This window comes from Camelus ferus, chromosome 23, assembly GCF_009834535.1.
Source record: "Camelus ferus isolate YT-003-E chromosome 23, BCGSAC_Cfer_1.0, whole genome shotgun sequence".
Taxonomy (NCBI): domain Eukaryota; kingdom Metazoa; phylum Chordata; class Mammalia; order Artiodactyla; family Camelidae; genus Camelus; species Camelus ferus.
In genome coordinates this window covers 12,150,077-12,161,665 of record NC_045718.1, presented here as the reverse complement: position 1 = coordinate 12,161,665, position 11,589 = coordinate 12,150,077, and the positions used below count along the sequence as shown (strand labels likewise).

The 11,589-nt window shown below is 59.7% G+C and overlaps 1 protein-coding gene across 1 annotated transcript; it reads right to left on the bottom strand.

Moving 5' to 3' along the window:
• Positions 1 to 7,004: 7,004 nt before the first annotated feature.
• On the bottom strand, positions 7,005 to 9,705 carry GPR25 (G protein-coupled receptor 25). Its single transcript, XM_032466841.1, has one exon. It carries the CDS (start codon positions 9,115 to 9,117, stop codon positions 8,011 to 8,013), a length of 1,107 nt encoding a protein of 368 aa, XP_032322732.1. The 5' UTR covers positions 9,118 to 9,705; the 3' UTR covers positions 7,005 to 8,010.
• Positions 9,706 to 11,589: the final 1,884 nt, after the last annotated feature.

Below are 11,589 nucleotides of genomic sequence, written 5' to 3'. Positions count from 1 at the left end.
CTGACGCGTGGCTTCACTTGCGGACCTGAGGTAGGCTGTCCGTCTCTCTCTGGCCTCCTGCCGATGGGCCAGCTCCCAGGGAGGGCGGCATGGTTGAGTGTGTAAGCGGACTGTTTTGCTCTGAGCCTTTCATTTTTAACTCATGGATACATGCTTGCAGCCTTTTGTTGTTGTTGTTTTTGAGTGAACAGTTTTTATTGAACCCTCCTGAAAAATTAAAGAGGACCAAGTCTGGGGACGATGAAAGAAAATTTCACCTAACTTTAGCATCATTCACAGGAGTGAACAAACCCAAAATTCAAATTCTCATGTTATTGCTGCAAGTGACTGTGAATTAGCCCATCATTTTATCATAACCTTTCTTTAATCATATGAAAAAAGGAATTTACATGGCATAACAGAAGGTATGCAAAACACAATTCTCTTAAATTTCTGAAACTTACTTTTATAGGATGCACTTTAAATGATTAAATGACTTAAGCTGATTTTTTTTATTGCAAACTGTTTTAACATCAGCTTAACCTCCAGGCGTGGTATTCAAAAAGAACACTTTTGTTTTGCTTTTTGGGGGGAGGGGAGGAGATAATTAGGTTTATTTATTCACCTATGTATTTACTTTAGTGGAGGCACTGGGGATGGAAGCCAGGACCTCATGCCTGCTGAGCACGCGCTCCAGCACTGAGCTGGGCCCTCCTAGGAACACAGCTTCTGAATTAGAAAGATGACTTCAGTTAAAATGAGAACGGAAGTATTGCACTTAGGAAAAGGCTGGGGTTTCTTTTGAAAGGAGCTTGTAGCCATTGCTGAATGCGTTTCATAAAAGATTTAAAACATTTTCAAAAAGCGGTAAACTAGGTAAATCTCCCGAGAACAGGCTGGGCCCCCGACCCCAGGGCCCGGGCTCTCTGGGCTGGCGGGGCCGCGCGGGCGGCCCAGCAGTCGGGCGCGGGACGCAGCGCCTCAGCAGAGCCGTCGCCGTGGAAGGCTCTCCGCCCTGCTCACTGCAGGGAACGCCCTGGGCTCTGCGGGAGGCTCCCAGCCCAGAGAGACAGAACGCCTGGGTCTGCTCATAGCCTGTCACTGAAGGGTCCCGTGATGGGCTGACCCTGGAGACCCGTGATGTGTAAAAGCGACTGCGTCACAGGACAGAAGGCTTCGTATGCCTTTTAGTTTCAAGGGAAAAGAACAAGGAAAAGAAAAACACTTCACCCCATCTGGAGGTCCACGTGGCTTTACTCTGTTCTCGATGCCGGTGAGCCCACAGTCTCCAACCTTCTCTGTGCGGGGTGGAGGCTCAGGCTGTCAGGGTTGGTCTGGAGGAGAACTGGGAGCCTTTTTAATTTCTGCAACCCCGTGGCCTTGCACACTGCCCGGCCCATAGGAAATGCAAAAGAAAAATGCATTGAGTCCGTGAAGTTGAGAAAGAAATCCAAAACCAGGGTGGGACTCCATTGCTTTTAACAACTGTCTTTACTGGTTTTTTTAAACCCCAATAATTACAGCAAACGTGAAGCTTAATGTGCCAGACGGTCCCCAGCACGCTGACCCTTTTCCGTTCCCTTTGTGATGAGGAGCGTTACCCCCGTCTTAGGATGAGAACTGAGAGGTGAGAAGAGGCCGGTACGGCAAGGGCAGTGTGGAGCCGGCTGGGGCTCGAACCCCGGGAGCGGCCAGTGTGCGCGCCTCTGGGGCCTGGGTTATCGCTGCTGAGCACTTGGCTGCGCGGTTGCTGGGCTGCTTCCCAAGGGCTTTGTTCCCAAGCTGCTGCTGTCCCGGGAGAGGGGAGGGTGCTTCGTCTCAAAGGAGCGAGGCCACGAGACGTGGCGGTCACACCAGACAGCGAGGACAGGGGCCCAGAGGAGGCCGGCGGCAGGGGGCTTGGAGCTGACGTTCAAACCAGCCCTGCACGCGGCGGAAAAGGCGTCCCCTGCACACGTGGATCAGAGCCGGCGCCAGCACCTTGACTGCCGGGCGGGCACCTGTGGGTTCCATGTCAGCTTCGCTGAGGCTGCCCCACGGGGGAGCCTTCAGGCGACCCTGTGACCCCTGTGGAGCGGCATAGACAAGGCTTGCAACGCGTTCTGGGGAAAAAGAAGGGAACAGCAGAGCGCCTGGTGATCCCAGCGAAGTAGGAGCAGGGCGGGGAAGGGCTGGGAGGAGAAGGTGGGAACACGAAGAGGACTGGAATTCGGGTGGAGGATCCCGAGTTATTGTCTCTGAACAGGACGTCTTCTCTCTTTATGGTGATCACGGTTTCGGGAAACTCCGAGATTTAAGGTTGTTACAAACAAAAACAAACAGAAACAATGTCGAAAAGATGGGAAGAGTTCAGCGAGCCCGGGACCTGCTCGGGCCATGACGTTGTGGGCTCAGCTCCAGCCCAGGGCGACCTGCTTGTTTTGGGGAGTTTGGGTGAAGGTGAACAGGCCGGCAGTGAGGGGAGGTGGGCGGCATGCACCGGAGACAGTCATTTTCAGAGCAGGGTGAGCTGGATTACTCACCCTTGTCTGACACGTCTTCCTGGGGCAAACCGCAGCCTCCCCAGACAGGCAGCTGTCACCTCGGGCCTGCGCCCCCGGCTTCTGCCCATCAAAGCCCAGCACCTCGTCCCCCATCTGCCGGCAGGGCTGCCCGGGGACCCCTGGCGTGTGTGGGCTTTAGCACCACTTCCCCAGTCCTGGTCTCGACCTCAGCACACCCGGAAAGACCACCGCTCCCCCTCAATCTGACGCCCAAACATCGTCTCCTGGGGGCGGTGGGGGCGACCCTGCTTGTGTTTGGGTTCTTCAGAGAGGCAGAGTGGATATGAAGACGTTTACTGTCAGAAAGTGGCCCACCGCAAGCTGGGGACGCAGGAGAGTCGAGGCGGCTTCCAGTCCCAGTCTGAGTCCCGAGGGAGGAGAATCTGACGCCCCAGCCCAGGCGGTCAGGCGGACAGTGGGCTCTCTCTCATTCTGCCTTTGTGTGCGTTCAGGCCTTCAGTGGGTGGGTGAGACGGAGGGCAGCCCGCTCTACTCAGTCTACGGCGCAAAGGTTAATCTCATCCCGAAACACCCAGAATAGTATCTGACCAAATGCCCGGGTGCTGGTGCCTCAGTCGAGCTGACTCATGAAAGTAACCATCACACTGCTCTTCTGAGAACGAAGTGGGTCACCGCGCGCAGGGCCGGCAATGGCGGCCTGACCCCGGGCACCCTTGGCCTTAGTGCTAACTGCTGAGAAGCAGGGTAAGCGGGGCGCCAGCAGACTAGTGGAGGTGGAAGATGGGCTCAGTGGTGGCCCAGGAAGTCCTGCCCCGCGTGTGGGACCCTGGCAGGCCCACAACCTGGGCATTTGAGTCCCCATCTGTAAAATGGGGGTAACAACAGGAGTCCTTTAAAAAATTTTTAAAAATTTTTTGTCGTTTTTCCCTTAAACGGGGTCACGGGGTTTGGTTCCCGTTTTGGTACAAGGAGGTGGATCACAGAACTGCTTACAAGAGTGAAAAACTGAAGAAAAGGTGAGAGGCTTGGTGAAATAAATGTCGTTACTTTCACATGATGAGGTGACATAACCCTGCAGAGATGTTTTGGAGCAAGATCTAATGACACAGTAAAACACGGCACATTGCCAAATGCAGGGGGCAGGCCACAACGCCGTGTACGTGATACACAGGCCACACGGTCCCTGAGGGCCAGTCCGGGGTGGGCACCGGGTGTACGCCTGGGGACACAGCAGACTCAGTGTTTGGTCTCCTTTGGACTGACCTCAGTTTAGCGGGGGGAAAATGCACGCGTGTGTTATTATATACGTAGAAAAAGAAGGCATCGCTTCACCGTTGGAATAACGGGTGTTTTCCATTTATTTCATTTTATTTTCCTGTAATTTATTTTTTTAAAAAATCAAAGAAACTGTATTACTTGAATAATCGGAGGGAACCTTACACTCTAAGAGCGAGCCTGGGCCTGGGCGTCCCCAGGCGGGAGCGCGGTGCAGTGGGGAGCACCCGAGTGTCACACGGCAGCGAGGGCAGCGCCGGGCGAGGAGGGAGGGAGAGGCAGAGCTTTGGACTTCATCGCTGGCTCGCTGCCACGCGCCCAGGCCACCGTCCTCCGGAGCCTCGGTTTCATCTTCAGTTGAATGAAGTGATCGTTCCTGTTTGCCACAGGGTGTGAGGGTCAGGAAATCACCTATGTGTGTTTTTTAAACTGTGTGCAGTGCTGCAGGGATACAGCGGTGGCTGTGACCTCCAGCAAGATGTTACCTCCCACCCCTGGTCCTCCGTGTCCTTCTCAGAGAATGCACGCAGCCGGCCCCCAGCTCTCAAGTCATGAGACGCCGTTCAGCAGGGATCTGGCGCAGGCCTGCTCGCATGAGAGATGCCACTGCGCTCGGTAAATAGATCTGCTTCGACGGTAAAGGGAGGAAGGCTGGTGCCCGTCCTTGCTCCCACGTCCCTGCCCGCCTACCAAGCATCCTGGTCTTCGGCCACGGGGTCTTTTCATCTTCGCCCCGTTGGACTGAGGGCGGAGTCCTGACGGGGGCGGGGGTAGTGGCTTCCTGCGGGCCGAGGTGGGGTGGGATCTAGACCCCAGAAGTGCTCCAGACACCCTCACAAGTGTCCAGAGCCCTGCTCTACCCAAGTGTCACGGGGGCTGAGTCATGTCACCAAAAGCGTCTTTGCCAGCCCTGCCACTCGCCTGAACTCCCCAGATCACTCACCCAGGGGCCCTGGGTCACCACACGGTGCCCTGAGAAAGAGCCCGCGAGGTCGAGGGAAGTGAGAAGAAAGCCCAGAATTAGTCACAAGTTCAAATCAGAACTACACAGGCCAATGTGCCCAGACTTCGTCGGATCTTTAAAAACCCCAGAGCAGCTCCACCTGTCTCCTTTCCCGGCCACAGACTCTGGGCAAGGGGGGGCTGGCCAGGATGGAGAGGGGGCATCCTGGGGTAGGGTGGGCCAGCCGGGACAGGGGAGGGGTGGCCCGGGATCTGGGGGGCAGCCTGAGATGGGGCGAGAAGACCCAGGGATGGGGAGGGTCTGGCTGAGAAGGGACGGGGGCAACCCTCGATGTGGGGATGTGGGGGCATTGCGGGGTAGGGGGAGCTGAGGATGGGGAGGGGCTGGCCGCAATGGGGAGGGGAGCCTGACAGAGAAGGGGGCAGTGGGAGATGGAGAAGGGGTAACGGGGTTTGGGGAGGGGCTGGCTCCTGTGGTCCTTTGTCCAAAACACCAGTTTCCGAAGTACTTTCAAGAACAGGATTTCCTTTGATCTGTGAGGCGATGGCACAGACATGACTGTCTCCCCCATCCTTCAGACAAAGAAAGAGGCTCGAGGGGGTGCCTGGCAGGGATGCCCCAGGAAAGCAGGTCAGGACGGGCTCTGCCTTGAGCACCAGCACTCGGGCAGTGTGACAGCTCTGTGTCCACTGCCCTTAAAAAACTTGTCAAAAATTTCAAGACCAAGAAATGGAGGGGGACAGGAGTCTGCAGTGTCTCCCACCTACACAGCCGCCCTCGACTCGGACAGTATTCCCCCCAGCCTTTCCTGTGCACCACCTATAAATCGTACATAAAGTGCCACCGCCTCCCGTTTGCCCTTCACGGTATTTCTTATCTCATATCCTGAAGACCCTTCCCTCCACGGGCGGTCGGTGCCACAGCCCCCTGCCAGGCACTGTTCCAGGCACTGGGGACACAGCAGCCAGCAAAACAGACCCTCCCTTGGTGGACGGAACTCGCAGTCCGACGGGGAGGACAAGCAGCAGAGAGAGAAGACGGCGGGCATCCGGGCGTCCGCTGGTTAACATCCACCAAGAGAGAAGAGCCCCCGATAGAGCTGGAGAGAGCAAAGAGCAAAAGATAGTTTTTAGCCAAAGGACTTGGTGGTGCCTCGACAAAGCCCCTGCTAGTAGCTATGGTGCATCCCCCAGGCTCGAATGAGCGGTGTTTACCACAAGCAGCTTTGCCGCCCTTTTTTCTTGTAGCTTATCAGCATTTTCCAACCTCTCAGCAGCAGGAGGGAAATGCTGAGTTGTGATAACTGCCTGGGGAGGCGGGGGATGGAGAAGCTTTCTTCCTGTCTGTCTTCAGGGAGCGCAACTCATCAGCAAGCCGGAGAAGCAAGGTGGCTGGGGTAGAGCTGGGGGCTCCGTCAGAACAGCCAAGAAGGCACCTCTGCTGTCAGCTGATGTCGGGCCACACGCAAACCCGGATGAGAGCTGGCACCCCCGTCCTCGGGCCTCATCACAGGAAACACTCATTTCTTGCCCGGGAGAGCCGTGGTGAGTGTCCACAGTGCACCTGAGCGCCCGGACAAAGTGCCTGGACTGGAGGCGGCAGCAGTGACCCCACGGGCTGCAAGGCCCACCTCTCTCAGGTGTGCGTGGGGGGGCCGCAGGGGTGTCTCCTCCCAGCTTGGCCCGCGAGGGCGGCTGACGGGGGGGAGGGGGGTCCGCCTGCACTAATCCACCAGCCCCAAAGGCTGAAGAGAAACCCAGTGGTACTGGGGGGAGGTTACACAGCCCGAGAGAGAGAGAGAGACAGAGAGAGAGACAGAGAGACAGATAGAGACACAGAGAGAGACAGAGACAGAGAGGGACCATGCCCAGGTTTCCGCCCCCAGCTGGGCTGAAGTCCCAAGAACCTGAACTTCACGACTGGCCCGGGGACCTGGCTGAGAGGCGGCTCTCAGAGAGAATTTCTGAGTTCCTTTCTGCACTGACTGACATTTTAGGCCAAGTTCTTTTAAAAATATAAATACTGAATTTCCAAACCCTCCAGAAACCTCAGAGGCTAAGTCACAGAGTCAGGAAATGGATGCTCCTCACTTTTGTACTGGACGGTCTCAAAAGGGATAGAAAAAAAGGCCCCATGCCGATTTGAAAATCACAGTGACACGTTTCCTCTTTGAAGGGACACCTGGCTGGCAGATGCCCTTAAATCTTTTTTTTCTCTCCACACCCTTCAAAATGTGAGCCGTCCATTAAAACAATAAGAACAAACGATCTGCTGCCCTCCTGTGGGCCTCCTGCGCCCACAGAGGCCGCTGGCTCCCTCGGCCCCCGACGTCACACCACATCCCCATTACTTTGAGGTCAGCCTCAACTACTGGGTTGAGTTTTGTCTGATCCAGTGTTCGATTGGCCTCCTGACACTCATTTCACTCCCGCTGCCCGAGTAAAGACAGACACGGTGTCAGAAGAGGCAGCAACAGCATTTATTGAGAAAGGGGAACTCACAGGGACGGTCCTGGCGCCCCGGCTGAGGGGTGGACTTTCCAGATCCCTCTGCCCCGGGGAAGTCAGGATAGCTTCCAGGGTGAGTCCTGCCGCTTCGGGGGGAGGAGGAGGGGAGAAGGCACAAAACCCGGCAAGCCTGGGCTTCTGGGGCAGCTGGCAGGAGACAGTGGGCTGGTTCCCAGGCTTTGGAGAGCTTTGATAAGATCTGAACTGATGGTGACTGATGACAGGTGATGTCAGTCACCGAGATGACTGCCTGTAAATGGCTGTCGGTTCCATTGTCTGTAGGATTCTTTGGAAAGCGAGGGGCCAGAGGGCCTGACCTGGAGAAGATTATTTCTCAAACGCAGTGCCATTGCCAGGGACGAAAGAACCCACAGCCCAAGACATGGATGACTTCTGTGGGGTCTGGCCGGTGCTGTCGCCAACGGGGTGCTGAAGGAAGGCCCACTTCCCTTTCCCCTACACGGTGCTCGTGTTGCTGTCGGCTCCATCTCACAGGACCTTCACTGGACTGGAGGAAATGAGCCCAGGTGTCCCGTGGGCAGAGGGAGAGAAGAGCTGGTCTCAGCGGCCTGGCTTGGGGGAAGTTCAAAACGCTGAGGCTCTGGGAAAGCTGGTGAAGGAGACCCTGAGTGCAGACCGTGCCGTCGGAGCAGCCCGCGCTCTAGGTCTCGGGGAAGCAGGTCCGGGGAAGTCGGGCGGGGAGGGAGGCCAGCCCACCTTGCCAAGCCTGCCGCCGCTCCGCGCTCAGCTGCCGCCCACTCCCTGGGGCCGGGCCGGGCGGCTACGGAATGGCCGAGGGCGCGTACTCCCTCTGGGCTCGGCCCCGACCGCGGGCCGGGCTCCGGAACGGGGAGCCGTCCTCCCCGGAGAGCGAGGAGGCCGAGCTGCCCCCGCGCGCCCCGCTGTCGGCGCGCCCGCAGGCCCCGCGCCGCCGCACCTGCGCGCGGAACGAGCGGTCCAGCAGCAGGTAGATGAGCGGGTTGGCGCAGCTGTTGACGAAGGCCAGGCAGGTGGCGACGGTGAGGCCCCAGCGCAGCGCCAGCAGCAGGCGGCAGGGCAGCGGCAGCGCGCCCAGGCTCGCCAGGTGGAAGACGGCGCGCAGGGCGCAGAAGGGCAGCCAGGAGCCCACGAAGGCGCCCTCGACGGCGAAGATGATGCGCAGCGAGCGGCTCCGGGCGCGGCCCACGTGCGGCGGGCGGCGCAGGCGGCAGGACACGCGGCAGTAGCAGACGACGGTGACGGCCAAGGGCAGCGCGAGGGTCAGCAGCAGCAGCAGCAGGCTCAGGCCCTGGAAGGCGTCCGACGGCTCCTCGCCGCACTGGCTGCCGCGGCCCCCGGGGAGCGGCCGCAGCCCGCGGAAGGCCAGCGAGGGCAGGCCGGCCGCCAGCGCCGCGGCCCAGACGCCGCCGCACGCCAGCAGCGCGCAGCGCCGGGTGCGCCAGGCGCGCGCGGCCAGCGGGCGGCCCACGGCCAGGTAGCGGTCGACGCTGAGGCCGGCCAGCAGCAGGGCGCCGGCGCAGCGCGTGCCGGCCAGGGCGAAGCTGCTGAGCTTGCACAGGCCCTCGCCGAAGGGCCAGCGGCCGCCGCGCGCCGCCGCCGCCGCCCACAGCGGCAGCGTCAGCACGAAGCCCAGGTCGGCGGCCGCCAGGTGCAGCACGAAGGTGTCCACGAGCCGCCGCGGGCCGCGCCGCGCCGCCAGCAGCCACACCACGAAGGCGTTGCCCAGCAGGCCCACGGCGAAGGCCGCCAGGTAGAGCGCGGGGATGTAGACGTAGCCGTAGGGCAGGTCCCCCGCCGCGCACAGCTCCAGCTCCGCCGGGGCGCCCAAGCCCGAGTAGTCCCAGGACGCCGGCCCCGCGCTGGGGCTCCAGGGCTCGGTGGGGCGCATGGCTGGCGGGGCCCGGGCGGGCGGGCGCGGCGCCGAGTGAGCGGGCTGGCTCTTCACGGCCGGTGCCCAGCACCTCCCTTCCTGCCACCCCGACCGATGAGGCGAAAGGGTGGGCAGGAAGGGGTGGGGGAGGAGGGGGCGGAGGGGGAGGGGAGGCTCCTGCGGCGGGATCTGGGGCCGGCCCCAGAGGCAGGGGAGGGCAGGGCAGGCCGAGGGCTTCCCAGCTGGGGCCTTGTGGGAACGTCCTCAGGCCTGGGAGGCCGCCCTGCCTCCTGTGGGAGCCTGTCCCGTCCCTCCTTCTCGCAGGGGTTCTTTGTTTATGAACCAAGAACGTGGACTCTCTCAGGGGTCTGATGGCTGGTGGCAGAAGGCGGTGAGTGCCCACAGCCCCAGTCCGTCCTCATCTCCCGCTGCTCCCCGCTGCTGCCTGTCTCTGTGACCAGGGCTGAGAGAGAGGGACCCTACCACCTGGGCACAGCCGGTCGGGGTCGGGGCAGCCTGCCCTTGGGGGCCTGCATAGGTTAAGGATTGGCCACCAGGCTCTCAAGTGGTGTTAGCCTCCCGAAATAATGGGCTAAATGTCTTAACAGAGGCTTTTTTAACTAAATCATGGAGCCACACCGGAGGCTTTACTGGAGAGGGAGCAATGTGGTCAGGCTGGCCGATGACAGGTGCAGAGCCTAGAATTCAAGTCCCAGCTCTTCCCCACGTCCCTCCATCTGGTAACACCAACGAAGTAAGCCAAACAGAGGTGAGCTCAGTGCCGGGGAGGACACAGATGGTACCTGACTCAGCACCAGATCCGTTGCCCTAAATCAGGAGTCAGGAGCCTAGAAGGCGGGCGAGGTCCTCTGTGGACTGAAGGAGCCAGGGAAGGATTCGTGGAGAAGGTAGGAGATGCCTGGCCTTGAAGCAGGCAGTGGGGCTGGGGAGAGGCTAGGAGATGGGGTGCAGCAGGGACACTGAGCATCTCCAGTTAGATCCAGTCTCCTCAGCAGACACCCTGCCCGGAGCTCCTGTGTTGGACCTGATGTGACAGTGTGTGCCCCGACCCCACCCCCGCCTCCACCGCCGCCTCTTCTGCCATCCTCCCCAGGAGTGAATGACCTTTGGGCAATCTGATGTTAAAAGATTTGAAGTGGATTATTTATCCATTTTATTCAGTTCAGTCCCATTACAGTGAGTTCCTCCCTGAGGCAGGCACTGTTTGGGGCATCGCAAAAGATGCCGTGCGTGAACTTGGCAGGTTCTTGCTCAGGCTCAGGAGACAGATACACGTGCGGGACATGCAGTGGCTGGCAGGCTGGACGTCAGGCTTCTGTAGTGAGTGCGAACGAAATCTGCCTGGAGCTCAGAGGGAGCAAGTTCTGAGGGGAGAGTGAGTCAGAAATCTTTCCCAGAGATGCAGTTTTCCAGAAAGGAGCTGAAGTGTGAATTCGAGCAGCAGAGCCCAGGTGGGAGGGGGAGAGGAGGGGGAGGATGCAGGGGAAATAGCGGGGGACTCGGGTGTCTGTAGCCACCAGGCATTTTGAGGAGGGGACTCCTCCAGTCTGCTTTGAGCAGGTCAGTGGGGAACTGTGGCTGGAGGGGAGAGGCTTCAGCCGGGGGGACCCCACCGTGGGCTGCTGCCATTGTTGGGCTGGGGGTGGGGTTGAACAGGGATGACTGGCAGTGGGGGTGGAGAGGAGAGGACCCTTTGAGAGAGAAGGTGGCATCGAGGGTTTCAGCAGACAGGAGTCCGATGGGCCTGGGTGGCTGGCGGGGGATGGCGCAGGTGCTGTGGGTTCCCTGAGGTGGGGACCAGGGAGGGCTGTGCTTTGTTCCAGGTTGATTTGAGGTCAGGTGATGAGATAATTCATGACCCAAACCAGGGCATTTCTGAGAACAAAAGAGGTCACATGGTAAGTGATCTGGGCCATAAACCTGGCCTGTTCTGGGCAAACTGAGACCAAAGGTCACCCTAGCTGTGGCCACTCTGGTCCGTGGAGCGCCAGGGAGTGGACAAGCTTTAGGAGAGGTGGGCAAGCATGTCCACACCAGTCCTGTCGGGAAGTTTTCTCCTGGGCCAGTTACAAGTCAGGGAAGGCGGGAGGGGAAAGGCGGCGGGCAGGGTTGGGGGGGTGGTTTCTGGCCCCGCCCTCCTCCAGGTCCGGCTCCCAGGCCGGGAGTCCCTGCCCCACCCACCCAGAGAGGCTGCTGGAGACTCCAGGCCATGGTTCTGATGTCAGACCACGTGGCTGCTGGTGAGGGCCGGCACACCCTGGGAGGCCTGGGGCTGCAGCCTCCTTACCTCCAAGGCCAGCAGAGGCGGCAGGAGCCTGGAGACCATCAGGAAAAGGCCCTGTGCCTCCAGACTGCACCTCCCCTGGGGGCACAGAGAGCCCCAGGGGTTCTGAAAGCTACCGCCAGGTGACAGAGGAGAATGGGGCGAGGGGATTGCGAGGGGCGAGGGGGGAGGGGAAGTAGAAGTGG

Coding starts and splice junctions, on each gene's coding strand:
- GPR25 (XM_032466841.1), bottom strand. CDS start 9,117: ATGCGCCCCACCGAGCCCTGGAGCCCCAGCGCGGGGCCGGCGTCCTGG.